The sequence below is a fragment of the Oryzias latipes genome, chromosome 22 (genome assembly GCF_053564925.1).
Source record: "Oryzias latipes strain Hd-rR chromosome 22, Olatipes_Hd-rR_3.1".
Taxonomy (NCBI): domain Eukaryota; kingdom Metazoa; phylum Chordata; class Actinopteri; order Beloniformes; family Adrianichthyidae; genus Oryzias; species Oryzias latipes.
In genome coordinates, this window is record NC_136258.1 from 22,375,698 (window position 1) to 22,393,009 (window position 17,312).

At 39.3% G+C, this 17,312-nt stretch overlaps 2 protein-coding genes across 3 annotated transcripts; both read left to right on the plus strand.

The window, feature by feature from the left end:
- Window positions 1-34: 34 nt before the first annotated feature.
- On the plus strand, window positions 35-14,683 carry usp40 (ubiquitin specific peptidase 40). 2 transcript variants are annotated; one of them, XM_023951544.2, is made up of 31 exons: window positions 35-709; window positions 780-847; window positions 927-1,040; window positions 1,696-1,860; window positions 2,011-2,157; window positions 4,158-4,301; window positions 4,378-4,506; window positions 4,617-4,727; window positions 4,805-4,912; window positions 5,004-5,204; window positions 6,046-6,184; window positions 6,413-6,494; window positions 7,332-7,503; window positions 7,584-7,668; window positions 7,750-7,820; window positions 7,899-8,308; window positions 8,394-8,544; window positions 8,634-8,694; window positions 9,692-9,745; window positions 9,956-10,044; window positions 10,197-10,283; window positions 10,378-10,414; window positions 10,487-10,551; window positions 10,703-10,777; window positions 10,858-11,070; window positions 11,736-11,854; window positions 11,959-12,024; window positions 12,095-12,305; window positions 12,390-12,485; window positions 12,564-12,658; window positions 13,462-14,683. In XM_023951544.2, the coding sequence occupies exons 1-31, from the start codon at window positions 514-516 to the stop codon at window positions 13,541-13,543; spliced, it is 3,843 nt and encodes a 1,280-aa protein (XP_023807312.1). In that variant the 5' UTR covers window positions 35-513; the 3' UTR covers window positions 13,544-14,683. The 2 variants fall into 2 exon arrangements, with proteins under 2 accessions (XP_023807312.1, XP_023807313.1); XM_023951545.2 differs by having other exon boundaries at window positions 6,049-6,184.
- A 359-nt stretch (window positions 14,684-15,042) lies between these two features.
- Window positions 15,043-15,954, plus strand: LOC101157499 (fatty acid-binding protein, brain). The gene is made up of 4 exons (XM_004082208.5): window positions 15,043-15,212; window positions 15,311-15,483; window positions 15,554-15,655; window positions 15,754-15,954. The coding sequence occupies exons 1-4, from the start codon at window positions 15,140-15,142 to the stop codon at window positions 15,802-15,804; spliced, it is 399 nt and encodes a 132-aa protein (XP_004082256.1). The 5' UTR covers window positions 15,043-15,139; the 3' UTR covers window positions 15,805-15,954.
- The last annotated feature ends 1,358 nt before the right edge of the window (window positions 15,955-17,312 follow it).

Consider the following 17,312-nt stretch of genomic DNA (forward strand, 5'->3'; position numbering starts at 1 on the left):
TTCCTTAAAATGTTCCCATAATACTACAAGAACCACAATGCAACATTACATTTCCTCCCACGAAGAAACATGGCTACTTGCAGTTCAACGATGGCTATTTTATTTACGTTTCGTTTGGCTTTAGAACAAGACTTAGAAAAAACGGCATGTTACTGGGGTTATTCTATTTAAAACGTTTATTTTGAGGCTAATATTTCGTTAGGATAGCAATTCTTCGCCGTTGTTTTAGCGCCAATCGTTAATGGTTGTCTGGTTTCTTGTGTTTGCTATCTCTATCTACTCGCCAGTGAATCGCTGCGATTGCTTTTGCTGAGAGAGCAACACAGGACATAAACAGCAGGTTCCCGTCGCAATGTTTAGCCCTGTGAACTCCTCTTACTTCAGAGTCAGTCCGGCCATTGTCAACCGGGAACTCGGCAAGACCAAAATGAGATAGCAAGAGGGTAACGTCGGAGTGCTAGCTGGCGTTTACTGCATAACTCTACATAACTGAGCTGACATCCATCACGAAACATGTTTGGGAATCTTTTTGAAGAAGAGGAGAACGAAGGCTTGTCTTTAAATACCCCAAAGGGAAGAAATGCCAAGCTAGAAAAGGAGCCGCCACCCCCCCGTGGAAGGAGCAATCTGTGCGGGATTAAGAACCAGGGAGGAACCTGCTACCTCAACTCTCTGCTCCAGACTCTGCTGTTCACACCTGAGTTCAGAGGTACGGATCCTGCGAACAAGAGACAATTCGGCCTTCATTCGCTTCATAGCTTTTTCTTATTCATGTGCAGAAGAGCTGTTCCGTCTGGGACCGGAAGAATTAGGATGCCTTGAAGACAAAGACAAACCAGAGGCAAAAGTCAGTGCCTGGTGATGCTGCATGATCTGTGCATCATAAATGCAGGAAGTCTAATCAGGCGTGTCTTTTTCCCTCTCAGGTCAGGGTGATCCCCCTGGAGCTTCAGAGACTGTTTGCCCGTCTGCTGCTGGTGGACCAGCAGAGCGCCTCGACTGCTGATCTCACCGACAGCTTCGGCTGGAACAGCAGCGAGGTCTGTGGTCCACATCTGTGACCATGAGACGAAGAGCAAGAGGCTCACGTTACACTTCTCATTTCAGTGATGGATTTGCCCTCCAGCAGTGACAAGCTGAAGGGAATGGGTCTCATACTTAAGCACATGGTAGTCAGTTCTGTAATTCGAATGGAATTCAGTTTTGTCTCTGGAGGCTAAAATAATTCATCAAGTAGGGGGGTGGGGGGTGAAGACAGTTCCTGTTGAGCAAGCAAATCCGTTTTTATGTTTTTAAGCATCACAGTGATGAAGAAAAATGTTCACACTTCAAATGATATTCCTACACCATTAGGTTTATTTTAAAGACAAAAATTTAGGAAACCTATTTGATAAATAACGGTATTTCACAACATGACACGTTACATCCAAAATTACCACCCCCAGACACAGAAATAAAAGTATTAAAACTCCTAAAGACACTTCTTCAAGAGTTGTTGAGCAACTTACTTGTATCTTATTAAAGAAACATACGATTTACGTATTAAAACGATTTTTAATACACATATATTTTTATTTATAAATATACCTGGATCATAATTCTACGTATTAGGAATTAATATCCTTTAGGTTTTTTCCTTTTGAAGACCCAGAAGTCCATCAAATAGATCCTTTGTCTTTGTTTTTATTTGTTTAGGGGACGAATCAGCATGACGTGCAGGAGCTCAACAGAATCCTGTTCAGTGCTTTGGAGAACTCTCTTGTGGGCACAAGCGGCAGTTCATTCATCCACCGTCTCTACCATGGGACTATTGTCAACAGTATTGTCTGTAAAGAGTGTGGAAATGTCAGCCAAAGACAGGTGTGCCTTTAGAAAAAACACAGTAAAGCCTGTCTAATGTTGAGCCTGCAATTAACAATTTATGTTTGCAAACCAAAAGAATGGTAACATTTATTCAGAGTAAGCAAAAGATACAACCTGGATCTAAATGCACCTTCTTTTCTTCCCTAGGAAGACTTCCTGGACTTAACGGTGTGCGTCTGCGGTGTTTCTAGCTTGGAGGAGGCTTTATGGAACATGTTTGTGGAAGAAGAGTTGTTTGAGGGCAACAACCTGTACCGCTGTGCTCAGTGTGACAGACTAGTCACTGCTGCCAAGGTCAGTGGGAACTCTTTGACCTTTTCTCCAGTAATGGGTTGAAATAAATTGGGCTAGGTTTTTTTTTTTGTATAAAGGATTTTACTAATTCAACTCCTATGGAAGCATTTTTGTATGATTAAAAATAAAAGTCAATACTAGAAATGCCTTTTCATTTTCCAAATGAAGCTGCATTTTTTGACTCAAATGCTAACTGGAAACGAATTATGCAACACTTTTCTCACAGTGGATGTGAAAACGAAAATGCAATCCCCTCTTTGCTTTTTTGCTTTAATTATGGCAGAGAATGAGCCGTGTTTGAGTAGAGAATGAAAAATCATTTTGGAAGAATGATTTTTAATTTTATTTTTGAGTCATTTGATGCAGTTGCATTGTGAAAATGAAAAAAGCATTTCTGTTGATCCTTTTTTAACTGTCATGTTAGATATTTCTAATTGAATTTTGGTACACATTTACTAAAGAGCTTTTTGAAAATGAAATGTCAAATACCATTTTCTTTATCATTTTAATTACCGGTAAGTGACAGAATAAGCAGTGATGAGGAAGAGAAAAGAAAAAGCAGTTTGGTGGATTGCTTTTTCATTTTAATTTTGAGTCAACAAACGCAGCTTCATTTTGAAAATGAAAAAGCATTTTTGGTATTTACTTTTGTTTTTATTATGCTACAGAAATGCTTTCCATAAACTTCATCTCCAATTAGCAAAATACAATGTCAAAATACAATCTATTTACCAAATGATTGATTTCTTTTAAAATCAATTTATTTATTAAGACCATAAAAATTATTTTCTGTCTGGTTTTTGAACTGAGATTTCCCAATTTTCTGAATGACAGCTCCAGCTTTGTTCAATTTAGATCATTTGTTTTTCATAAACTAACAAAGTTGTGTTTTGATTTGAAATTTCTGTAAGGGATGATTCCTTTATGGTACGATTCTCAAAAATTAATGGACGACGTGGAGGGGCGAAGCATTTGGCGCGAAGTGGAAGACGGTTGCTTCTGCAGAGTTCATTCATTTCTGATGATGCACACTTTGAAGGCATTATCCCACTTATACCATGGTCACTTATGAAATAAATGCACATTAAATCAATCATTAGTACTTTAATCTTTTCATTTAATGTGTTTTTTAAAAGAAGTGGACTTTTTGATACATGGTGTGACGTTATCATGGTAACGGCTGCCAAGCCTGAACTGACCTTCCTCTGCTGCAGCTGGTGTACAAAAAGAATAACTAGCAGAGTAAAGTGGAATATTCGCTAAACCTCATGTTTAGCGATACAAAGCTGCAGTTCAGACAGAAAGTTGTTTTTGTTCAGATACGAAGCTAAAGTTTTGTTTCAAGGAAACAAAAGTCCACTAGTAGTTTCCAAGATCGCTTTTATAGCAATCCTCCATGAACTCTGATCATATCAATAAACAAACAATTTCTTTAATTAATTAATAATACAATTATTAATCAACACATATTTACTCTGTATCAAGAAATAAAACAGAAAGACAGACAATAAACCTTTTAAAATGAAATGTAACACCATCGCAGATGGAGGATTTTAATAGATACTGACATGCCAATCATTTAAAGGACAGAGATCTTTTCTGTTTTGCTATTGGCATAAACTGTGGAATAACATGTCAACCTATATTGTAAGTGTCTACTTCTTGTTACTAACTGGATTAAAGGCAATTTCAATAATATAGAACATTCTGGCTATGTGACTGGAACTTCATTCAAGGTGTCCATAACCAATCAGAATCGTGTATTCACCCAGACCATGGTATAATAATTAAATTAACATATAATAGAATAGCTTTGAATCAAAAACTGAATCGAATTGAGAATTTGTAGAATAACTTTGGTTCAATTTTACTAAGACGTTGTAATAATTAAAAGCTCCACAATAAGTTTCTTTAATTCTTGATGTTTAGTTGAAATTTATTTTTTGTCAGTGTTTTTATTTGTTCTAATTTAAATCATGTCTTCGAAACAATTTTTTTAGTCTGCCAAGCTCAAAAAGTTGCCTCCATTTATGACGATGTCTTTGCTGAGATTCAGCTTTGACTTCACCAAGTTTGAGCGCTATAAGGAGACAGGCCGCTACAGTTTCCCCTTCACCATCGACCTGCGACCCTTTTGTGAACAGGTACAACAGTACAGTCAGACTTGTATGTTTTTTTTCTCCTTCAAGAAATATTTATGCGATGCATATCTATTTACAGGCAGATGGAGAGGACTTGGATTTCATGTACGAGCTTTTTTCTGTGATCATCCATAAGGGAGGCTGCTATGGTGGTCACTACCATGTTTACATCAAGGACATCGATCAACTTGGCAAATGGGAACCACCTGTAAGACAAAAAAATGACCAGACTGGAGACATTTGAAGTGAAACAAATAGTTAATGTGGCTGCTTTGTTTTCTGCTTTTACTTCCAATACGTTGTACCTTTTATTGACAGGACGAAGATGTGAAACCCAAAGCACAGAAAAAAGAGAAAGTTAAGGAGAGATGTGAGGCAGAACTACAAGAAGACGACCCTTTGTCTGTCCTCACAGCTATAATAGCCCAGGTGTGCATCTGTTTGACTGGAACTAAAGTCAAGAATGATCTACCAGTGTGAACTGCTTTTCCTGTTCTGTCCACCAGGAGCCATCGCAGAGTGTCTTACTGGATCAGCTGGGCCAGCAGCTCATGAATAAAATTGGATCGTCCTGGAACAAAAAGTTTAGGAAACAATATGGTCCCATTGGCAAGGTTTCCTTATTTTCTGTTTTTGTGATCTTTTTTTTTTTATAATTCTGCTAACGTAAATTGTTTTTTATGTTTTTTTTTACCCCTTGTTTAGTTTTTGCAGTCCCATAAAGATATTTTCATGTTGGTGTCAAACGGCACTCGAGTCGCTCTGAAGAAAAACCCACCGAGTCCGAACACGGAGCCTCCAAGTCCGGCGGAACAGAATTACAAGCCCGATCCTTCAGCCGTGCCAAACTCAGCTGGTTCTGACCATCAGCCAGAAGCAAATCAGCAGTCCCAACCAAAAGCAGAGGTACAGTGATCCCTTGCTATAACACGGTTTACTTTTCACGGTTTCGCTACTTCACGGATTTGCATCGTGCATTGTGTTCTGCATTCTGATTGGCTAAAAAGTCACTCAGCTTCTTCTCTACCTGTGCGTCAATAACGTTGCAGTTTAATATGTACACGTACGTAAAACAGCTTGCCAAATTTACATTATGTACGTGCAAATTCTCTTGATGTTGGCATGTCGGTGTATAAGGATGTTTTTGATGTTTTTGGGAAGAAGAAAAAAGAGCGACACCAACTATGATCACTATGTTCTTCTTCCCCCGAACAAACACACCTGCAGCTGCACCGCGGGCTGCAAAAGAAAAAAACACTGCAGAGTAAAGTCAGGATGCAGCGGCTCAGTCTGGACTTAGAGCAGTTAAATACACCTATTTGTCCCACTGTACTTTTTTAAATCATTATTTTATAATGACAATTCTTCGGGTCGCGGTGGGTGGGGCTAATCTCCGCGATTTGAAGCCTTCTGTTCACATTGATGATTAAAATTATTATTTGACAGTACAGAACAGAAGTTATTTGTAGAAAAAAACGTTTCTAAGGTACTTTTATTGGTGAAACAAATGCTTGAGCCTGTAAAATGGTTTGTTCTGTCTTTTCAATGTATAATAGAGTATTTAAATGTATAATAATTGTTAAAAGATATAGAGGTTTCTACTTCACGGTTTTTGCCTATCACGGGTTCTTTCTGGAACGTAACCCCCGCGAAAAACAAGGGTTTACTGTATTGCAGAATATGCAAATGTAAGGTTTGAAGCTTTTGTGAAGATCGTTTTCCCACGGTGCGTCCTCCTGTCTGTCAGCAGGGTAGCCACTGGTTTGACCTGAATGACTCCGCTGTGACTTCTATCAGAGAGGCGGACATAGAGAAGCAGTTCCAGGGCAAAGAGAGCGCCTACATGCTGTTCTACAGGAAAACACAGCTGCTCAGGCCCAAAGAAGGTGATGAGGAGCACATCAGACCTCGTTTTTTTCAATGGAAAAACAGCTGCACAGTTTGGAGAGGTCAATGACGACAAGTTAGACATATTTTAGGTTTATTCAAAGCACTGGACTGGACTCATGTCAACATAAGCACTAGTTATTTTAACAAGTGTATTTTTTATTCACATGTTGGATAGTATTTAGGAGAGTATTTAAACTAAATGAAACTTAAATTTTTTTTTCCAGCTCTAAACAATCCCCACTATAACGTTCCTGCTTATCTCATTCAAATGGCTCAAGAAGAGAACCTCCAGCTGCAGGAACAACGGTACAGAAGCGCGCATTTACCACATTAGGCGGTTTTAGAATTTAACCCCTTGATGATTATTGATGCAAATATGCTTCAAACCACTTCAGCTCCAAAATGACCTTAATTTAGCATCTACTTGAAAGTAAAAACTAAGTAATTTTTTTTATAGCTTGGAAATAAATTCAGGCATCGATGGGTTAAAGCAATTTGAATGAACTTGTTTAGGAAATTAAAAAAGAAATGTAATAAGACAGTAATCTCAACGACCCACTCTGATGAAATTAGTATTTTTGGTCTTTTTAACATGTTTTGTTTTTTTTCTGATGACGGCGGACATATATAAAGAAAATTCAGCTGAAAATTGCATTTCTGTTTTTCTTTTCTTTTCTTTTCAAATCGTTGTGAATCAGTAGCAGACGAAAAACTGTAGTTTAAAAAGAGTGTAGGAGTGACATAGGTGGTCCCTGCTCCGCTCCATCCTGATGCATCTACTTGTAGACAACTAGATCCATGTACGTCTTAGATTTCCAATAAAGCTCGCCATTTTTGCTGCTGTGGTGATATTAGGTTTAGGGGAAGAGGGGCTGGAAGCTAGCAGGACAGTGTGTAAACAGATGGAGGATGAGAAGGGGGCAGACTTGCTTAGCGCTAACAGTCCCGCCCACAGCTTGGAGGCAAATGTCTGATGAGCTCCTGTCGCTCTACAGAAACTATGTCTTAGAAAACGACACAGGTTTTTTGTTTTGCTAAAATAATGGCATATTAATAATTAGAAGACCATTGGGAACGCTTTTAAATAGATCAAAAGATGACTAAAGTGGGACTTTAGGTAAATCCGATTGTCTTTTGTTAAAGTGAGGAGTTTGAAGCTACCAACAACACAGTGGAGCTGCATCTGCATCTTGCTCACTGTTATAAGATGAAAAATGGAGCCATGCAGCGAATCAACGAAGAGCTCGACAGGAACACAACCCTGAGTTTTGATCGTAGGAAGACTGTAGGGGACCTCCGCTCCACCATTTATCAGGTATTTCTAGTCTAAAAACTGCAATTGGAAATCCTGAAAACGTGAAATAAAGGTGACTGGATATCTTTGTGTTTCTCTAGATGCAAGAATTGTGGGAAGGAGATATGGCTCTGACTGTGGCCAAATGCCTTCCAGCAGGTTTACACCTGTACAATAATCTCACAGGTTTGAGAGAATGTTCACAAATTCTCTAAAGTATGTAGGCGTTTGTTGTTCTTTAGTATTCTGTGGTTTCCCCTTTCACAGATGACAGCGTGTCTCTGTACAGTGCAGGAATCCACTCCAACACTGACCTTTTTGTGTGGAACGGCAGAGAGGTCAGCAAAGATTTCAACCACTACATGTCATTTTTCTGTTTTTCTCGTGGAGTATAAGTGTGTTTGTTTTTGTTTCAGGTGTTTGGTGCAACCATCCACGCCGGAGCCGAGTGGGAGCCGGTTTTACTCACAGTGGTTCGGCCCTTTTTGGGCGACGATGTGGAGCACGAGGTGGAGCGTGGGGCTAAATGTGAAAAGAGCGATGGGTCTTTTGAAAATGGTGGCCCCGGACTTAAACGAGAAGCAATTGGGTTTGCGGGTGGAGCTACACTCGGGGAGGTAAGGGAGGCGCTGGGGGAGCCTAAGGAGAGTCTGCTGTGCCAGGAACACAAAGGAGGAAAGGGAACGGTGCAGGGGCCAGGAGAGGGAGGAGGAGGAAGTGGGTGGAGGGTGTTTCCTCCCGATGACATGCAGCGGACTCTGAAGGAGCTGTCGCTCAAAGATGGAGATTCACTGTTGGTGCTGGAGCCACAGTCCTTTGACAGCAGGCAGGTGTTCTGTGATGGTGGTTCTGTCGGGATCTGGGTTTCTTTGTGACAAACAGATTTCTTTTCTTTTTTTCCACTGGTAAAGTGTTTTTACTCGAAATGGAGACGTCGTCACTGTGACCACACCCTCCGACTGCCGCTGGCTTCTGGTGGAGTTTCAGCCCCCATCAAAAGGAGGGGATATGGACACACAAGAAGAGGGCAGAAAAGCTAAGGTTTCCGCCACAGGGAACATGGTCAGGATCCTTACCTTTACTCTATCTGGCTCCATATTTCTTTTTCTCCTCTCTGATTAACTGTCCTCTTCTTTGTAAAAATGTTGCAGCTGCTGTCAGAAGTCAAGCAAAGAGCCTTGGAGGGGCTGCAACTCCAGGAGCAACTTTCAGGCAAGTCGTTTTTTTGTTAAAGGTGATCAGCTCGTAGACCGGATCAGTCTTTTTGTGTGTAATTGGAAGAATTTCTGATCAATCAGCATCAATCTTTCTGTCAATCAATCAGTCAATCTGTCCATGTCTGTGATTGGCTGGCTTTTGTGGCACATTTGTAACCAGGTGCGCTGCTCTGTTTTCAGCACAGAAGAGCGAGAATGTCTCTCTGAAAATTGTCATGATTGCATGTATTTTGTAATTTCAAGAGTAAAATTGTTTTGCACATATTTTTGAGTTTCAAGTGCATTTTTCTGTTTCAAGCGCAAATTTCTTCAAGTTTAACACTCAAAACAGTAAGTGTTGTAATTGGAATAATGGCACAAAAGTCACTCCATATTCTCTGTTTTTTTTTCTCCAAATATTGGTTTAATATAGATAATGCATTCATGTTTGTATCCTGGGGGAAAATGTCCAACTTTGAAATCAGTCGGAAAACAAAAGAACTAACAGAAGCTTGCAAAAGATGTTATAATTACAGATCTCTGTAAATACAACACAGAGTGCACTTAAAGGCCCACTTCGATTAAAAAAATTGTGCTTTTGAAATGTTTACCGTGTTCATGTGTCATATGTTTAAAAAAAAAACTTTAAAAGTTGCTTTTCTGAGTATAACTGTATTCAAATCATTGAATCAGGAAAAGACAAAAACGTTTAGTTTAAAATCATTTTTTTGTGATGTAGAAAATACGCTAAGCTTCCTGATCTGAGCTTTTAGCAAAGTGGAGTGGAAGAAGGGGCGGGGTTAACTCATACAATCAGGCACGTTTCTTATGATCTACTGCCGCTCTGCAGAAACTAGATCCTAGAAAACAGTTTTTGGGTTTTGGATGAAGATGTCATAGTTTGGGAATGATTTTACAATAGATAAGAAATGCCGGTCTTTAAAACTAGCTTCATTTATAGCATCTATATGTCTTAGTTTGTACTCTCAAACGGCCTGTTTTCTCCTGACCAGGTGCACCGTGCTGTCTGAGGCAGGTGGACTGCACAGGGAAACTCCTTCCTCCAGGTACTCTCATTCATTCCCCGAGGGGGACTTTAGTGTTAAAGATCAGTTAAAAACTGGGAATTCCCCTAGATTTATCACAAACGTGAAACAGCCCCACCCCCAAAAGGCTGAAATGGGTACTCCCCCTGCTTGTAATTTTTCCTCTTAAGTTCCTTTGAAGCTTGTTTTACAAGGACCCCCGTGTTTCCTTTCTCCTGCTTTGCCTGTCAGTCTGTGAAGAGCTGAGTGTTCGGGATGCAGGAGTGCGACTCATGACCACGCTGGCTCTCTGTCCTGGAAATGGTCCCAAGGCATCACAGGTGTGTCTTTTACCTCTCTCTCTTTGCAGGTGACTTGATGAAAGCTAGAGCGTCTCTAATCATAGATTTCTCTGTAAACCAAATGATGGCAATGTGAGGTTTGAAAGTTTGATTGAAGCTCACAGATTTTTTTTTGTTTTTCTGCCCTTCAGCTGTTTTTGCACTTTACTGTGGGCGGACCTCCCTCTGCTGGCATGGAGATGGACATAATTGTGGAGAAGACGAGCACTGTCAAAGAAGTGAGGGATTTAAATGTTTTACTAATTGATACTTCAGAAATGGAGTTTTATTTTGAACTTTTTAAGGAATGTACATGAACATTTGCTTTAACAGTGTCTCAGGCTGATGCTGGATGCGGTTGGACTTGATGGTAAACTATTTATTATTTGTTCATTCAAACTGCTGGTGTATTAACATGTTTGGTAAATAATATTTTCCTTAGGAACCTGTTGGCACTTAAGAAGGTTAGACTGGTGCGAGGAGGTCGGTGAGCCGCTCGTGGACGAGGTAAACGGCTTTCTGTTTAGATTTTTATTCTAAATTTAAATTTTTTTATTACCATCCCTGTTTACTGAAGACGTTCTAATGTTTATGCCACAGTCATATAACCTGTAGGGCTCTGTAGTACCCACAGTAGTAACTGCAGTTTTATTTTCAGGATTTGTCCTTGTCTGATCTGAAGATCAGCAACGGGGAGACTTTAGTTATCACTGAGGGACTTTTACCTCCAAAGGTATGGAAAGGTTTAGGTTTGACTTCGGATGCATAAAATTTCTTTATAATTTATCAAACAGACTTTGTTTTTTCTGTCAGGGTTTCCTAAAGCTTTCTGTGTGGCTGTGTGCAAATCCAAAATGTATGGATGGAGATTTTAAAAGCACCACTGAGGAGGAAACGGAGGAAGTAGCGATGGTGGGAAAAGGGGATTGTCAGCCACCCGGCTGCAGCGGTGACGGGGCGGAGTTCAAGAATGTGGGACAGGTGGAGATTTCAGACGAGGCCACAGTGGACGATCTCAAGATTCAGGTAGAACGTTTGACTGTGTGATTGGACCTTATGATGCCACAGGAAGAAAAACGCTAATTATTAGAGGAGATTGTTAAACCATATATTTTTTTTGAAATCAGACAGATACAGATGACAGATCCAAGTGTTTATTGTTGTCACGCCCCCACGTGCCACTGTCTTTCTCTCCGTGTGCCACCGGTGCTCACCCCCGTTTTACTATATTTAAATCTGCTTAGAAGAAAATAATTTTATTTTTATACATGTTGTACTAAAAGTTGGTCAGATTGACTTTAGCTCGATTGGTATAAAACTATTCTTTTACAGCTAAATGTGTCTAAATTACAGGAAACAAGAGTTAAGAATACATTAACACGTATAAAAGGTATTTGGTATAAATGTACTATTGTACTTTATAATAAAATATATAGAACAGTTTCTCTTACAGATCATAGTTTTTTAAAATAATTTAGCTTTTTTCTTTTGCACTTTAACATTTCTTTGGTTGGACAGAAACAGTTTAAGTTTGTTCTTGTAAATAAGAACATGCTCTTAATAGCTTACCTGCTTAAATAAAGGTTAAATACATTTTTTTTAAATGGATGGTGAACTTACAAAAAGTTCTTTGCAGTGATGGTATAAAAGCACACAGGAATCCTCAGATATTTCTGATTTTTGCCTTGCAGTTGATGACCCTGCCAGCTCTTCAGGACGCCTGCATCCCAGCCCCCGGGTTCCTGCGCGTTTGGCAGCTGGAAGGATCGAGGTTGGCCCGTATCCTGAAGGGAAAGCAGGCCACACTCAGGTATTGCAATTCTTTCTGTCGTTTTTTTCTCTCTGACAAATCCTATGATGATTATGAAGACTTTTAAACAATTTCTCCTCCACTTTGCTTGTTTGTTTACTCAGGAAGTTGAAGGTGGGCAGTGGTGCAGACCTCTGTGTGCAAAACCTACTAAAAGAGGAAGATCTCGGGTAAGTTTCCGTTCACACTGTCTGGTCCCTTTTTTATTTATTTATTTATGATTTTTTTTTGTTTCCGTAGGCCTAAACAGCTGCTGCTGAATGTGAAGATGGGCGTACCTGGAGAGCGATGGTACTACCCTCCAGAGGAACTAGTTTGGGATGCGTCCCATGACTCGTCCCCGCGCTCTCTGCGCACATGCTTGGCTGCACACTTTGGCCTCTCCCCTGACTCTCTCCTGCTGGCCAAACACCAGCCAGAAAAACACACTTGGGAAGAAATCTCCAACTGGGTACGGTAATACTTGCAGGTAGATTTGATGTGAAATTTGCATTCCTAAATAGACCAACGCTGTTGTCATTCGTTCACTGACCAGACGCAACAAGTTTCCAAAAAGAAGAAGAAGAAAAAGGCGGAGTCGCTGCTTGGAGCACCGTTCTACCTCAAAGACGGCGACACCATCGGGATCAAGGTATTGGTGACGCTTTTATTTGACAGCTTTGTTGGTGTGAGGAAATATTCATTTTTTTTATTTTTATCTTCTACGTAGAACCTTTTGGTTGACAATAACAGGGACTTCACCACCTCGGCGGACGAGCAGGGCCAACAGAGGCTCCGGGAACTGGGGGAGATTCGTCAGAAAGGGTGAGAACCTGTTGAATATTATTATAGTAATGAATTCTTTAAATATTTCACCTGTTATTGAACCACTACATTATGAAATAAGTACTCAAATATTGACTTATTAGGCTTTTATTCTTTAAAAATCAGATCATCAAGAATGTATGCCTTTTCTAATAATGTTTTAATAAAAAATTCGATTTTAGTTATTATTTATTAAAAGATGTTTTTAAATTGAATGATTTTTTAATAGATATATAACACCTAATTCTTTAGGAGAATTTTCAAGCATTTATTAAATGTATTTGAAGTCCCCTTCATTTAGTTTTTTCATCCCACTATTTTTCATTTAAATTACCTCAAAGCCCCACAAATGTGAATTATATCATGTAAAGATATTCCTGTGTAAATATAAAGTATAACAGTTTACCTGAGTTGAAATATTTTTTAGTTAAAATCAATTTCAAAATTCTTATTCCCAGAAAAGACAAGAAAATTGAAAACTATGGCAATAAGTTTGATTAAAATTTAGGTACAATATTTTTTTTTCATTTGTTAAATAATTTTAAAGTATTTATTTTTTCTTTATAGATTATTAAATGACCACCATGTAATCCCTCATACAATTAAGAATTCCTTAAAACATTGGAAAAAATAAAGCTAAAAAAGGAAATAATGATTTTTTATGACCATATGACCAATTCCTTTATGACCAATTCTTGAAAAAAAAAAAAAAAAAATCCTTTGACTTTAAAGCTCCAAAAACACATATTCGCTTCACTTTAGTTACCTCCTAATTATTATCATTTTTTGCTTCTTTGTTCCAGGGGGCCGGCTGCAGCCTCTGATCGTGCCAAACCCAGGAAGCCAGAGCTGCCATTATCAATAAGTGTTGGAGTTTTCAGATAGCAGACTTCTGTTCCAGCAACTAACCGGACAGATAAAGAACTTTTTTTTTACAAGAGTCCATATGCAATCATACAGAGAAATGCCAGATCCAGATAAACCACTGCTGTGCCACTTGTTTCTCTACATAACGGTTTAGGTTGGACCCTTAAAAAAATACTCACTAACTTTATAAAAGTAATTTTAAAAATCTCCTCTAATGATTTATTTTGCCGACTGATAATTTAACTTTTAAAAATGCTCTTGATTCATATAGAAACAAACCACACTCCAATTTTTTTCTTATTTCAAACCGGCTGGTATGTCATGACCACAATCTTGGGCGTCTTTGCTAAATTATCAGACGTGCAGTCAACTATTTGTGTTTTCTAATGAAACTGCCACTGTGCAGTTTGAACAAAAGGCTTTTCTAGGTCAGTGGCTCAGTGGGTTATGGAAAAGGGAAGATTGGCCTTAACACGGAGTCTGTGCTGCTCTGTCCTCCCTACCTCGCTCAACAACCCCCACTCCTCATCCTCTACCTCTTTTGCCTAATCTCTTCTTCATATGTGATCACAATCTTAATCATTCTTGTCTTGAAATGAACTGACTTGCAAATTCAAATATTTTTTGCTCTTCACACTTAATGCAGGGTGTGTTTTATGTATTTGGGGAAAAAAAGGTAAGGTTTAAAATTATGTTTGTTATAAATTATTTAACAAAAGAAAGCTTCACAGGATGAGTTGATCATTTGGCAGGTTGAATTGGAATAATAATAAAAAGACAAATATTTATACCTAAAATTGAATCTGACATTTTGTTTAAAACAATTACATTTAGAAACATTATGTTGGATTCTGGGAGTTGGACTTTTAAGTTATTTGAAAATGACTTTATTTTTTTAAAGTCAAATTGGGTGAAAGATTGTTGATTCTTAATGCTTTTGATTTTCATTTGTACCCAAATATCTGCCGGATTTTACATAACTTGGAAAAAAATAAACCTTTAAATGTATTAACAGCTGTAGTCAAATTGGTTTGGAAAGCTGTTGATTTTTAATGCTCCTGCATTTTGAAAACTTAAATTTCCAATGGGTTAAGCTCTGTTAAAATGTATTTACTGAAAGTATTTTGTTATCAATAAAGTTGTACAAATGCAAGAGTAGCACATGGTGAAAGATAACTTGCTCTCTCTGGGAAATTAGAGCAGAATTTTGAAGGTTTTCTGGGAATCTGTTTGCTCTGTGGGTTGCTATGACATTTGGCATTGACAATAATGTTTGACTAAATATTCCAAACAATGTTAAAACACCTTAATTTTCGGGCAGCAAAATTGAGTAAACTAAGATCCTCACTCATGAATAGACCAGATAAAAACGATATGAATTTGCCAAAAGTGTATGCATGTGTAAAAATTCGAATATTACATTTGGATTTATAGCGTGTTTGGCTGTGACCAATCACAGCTCACGCTCGTTTCTGGAGCGTCTAATGAGCTCTCGCGTCCCCGCCCCCGCGCACCATATTTGGCAGGCGCGCGCGCCTCAGCAGCTGCAGTTTCCAGCTCGAGGAGATTCAGTGTGGCAGCTTGACCCAACCTGGACCGCTAAATTCTGCAAGGATGGTGGATTCTTTCTGCGCTACGTGGAAGCTGGTGGACAGCCAGAACTTTGATGAATATATGAAAGCACTTGGTAAGTAAATGTATCTTTTTTTTTAAATTTAAAAAATAATCATATTTTTAATTGGGAACAATAGCAATTGTTGCACATTATCATGTTTATTTTGACAGGTGTTGGTTTTGCCACAAGACAAGTGGGCAACGTCACCAAACCCACAATAGTGATCAGCCAGGATGGAGATAAGGTGGTGGTGAAGACCCAGAGCACCTTCAGAAACACCGAGCTGTCTGCCAAACTGGGAGAGGAGTTTGATGAGACAACACCTGATGACCGTCATGTTAAAGTAAGCTGCATGATGAAGCTGATGCTCCAATATGTGCCTGGTCCAGCTGTGACCTTGTTTTCTCCTGCAGTCCACTTTCACCATGGATGGAGACAAATTTGTGCACACACAGAAGTGGGATGGCAAGGAGACCACATTTGTGAGAGAAATAAAAGATGGGAAGATGGTGATGGTGAGACACAACAACACTTTTCTATTCAATTCAGAATTTGACATGACCCCAATAGATGAATTGGATGCTTTGAATCCTTGTTCTTTCTATACTTTCAGACATTAAACTTTGATGGAGTCACTGCGGTTCGCACATATGAGAAAGCCTAAACACAACCGTCCTCATTTGAAGAAATTGCTCCTGTACTGTTGCAGTTTTTGCAGAAGAATTCAAACTTTGTGTTGTGACATGAGCCAACCTTTTTTGTAAGAACTTCACTTGTGTGCTAAATGTGAAGGACAATAAATTGCTTAACTGCATTTCCCAAAGTTGTTTCATTTTTTTTCTTGAGCAACAGCAGCTTTTCTCGACTTGAGCTCCACATTTTTCCTTTGCAACAGTGTTTGCAGTGACGTGGCCTGTGCGGCCCCAGCCGTGGGAACAGTGCTGTCCCTGTGATGGGTCGGTTCCAGGTGGCAGCTGCAGGGTGCATGGCGGTGCAGCAACAGTGGCAGTCAGTGAACCTATCTGGGAGGAGTGTCCTGTAGTAACCTCCAGATGGTCTGAGACGATGAGGAGATTGAGGGGAGGCGAGGGTGCTGATGTCACCCCCTGCGGGATAATCCGCTTTAAGTTGTGGCGTCATTACGTAGAGGCATCAGTCGATGGTGAATGGACCAACCCTGACTGAATGCTTCCGCTGGCGCGATGAGCCGATGTTGATGAGACGGGACAGAATGAGAAATGTGGGCAGTTTACATCAATCCAATTTGCAGCTATAAGGTGACTCGTTTAAAGTCTCTAAATAGTCAAACATTTGTCCAGCTTTTTGTTGCTTTTATTCACACTAAACGTCTTTTTTTTTTTAAATGGATTTTCTGAAGTTACTTTGCCTCCATGAGTACAAGTGGCCATTCTTCTCAAAAAAGGGTGTACTTGTGCTGCCAAGTTGTGTGAATGGTCAGCAACACAAAGACACGGGAGAAACTGGAGAACTAATTTGCAAGTTGCTAAATTTGATTTAAATGTGCCTGTGTCCTCAAATACTGCCCTGTCTCTCAGGAGTTGATGAAGAACTCGGATAGGGAATTGTGATGTAGAAAAGTTTCACAATTTTGTCAGAAAATGCCAGAGTTGTAATGTATTCTGGTGGACAGCTGGAGCTTCGTCTGTGTCAGCTGACCCGCTTTAACCTCTGTCTGGACTGGCAAAGGAATACGTTGACCTGACCATCAATATTTGCGCAAAGCTTTTGAAACTCTGCCTCAAGAATCACAACTATTACCCCAAAAAAACAACAAAAAACTGTTGAATTTTGGAGCCAAATTATTCAGACAATTCAAAAATTCTCACAGCTGTCCACAAAAAGGAATTTGATTAAAAAAAAAAACTAAATTTTTTATCCTGAATGACAGTTTTTGTTATTCATTTAACCCTTGTGATATCATAGGTGACCCAATCCTTACATTGACGTGTTCTCCCTACCATGACAAAGGTGGATAAAGGTGGAAAGATTTCATGTAATCCATGGACACCAGTGAAGTTCACAAATCATTGAAGAAAAAAGGTTCAGCGCACTGTCTAGTGGGTCTAGATGACCCAACTCCCAATGTTAAAGTGCCTAGGATAGGACAAGGGTTACCTTCTCTGCACCTTTAGTTAGAAAATACTATTATTA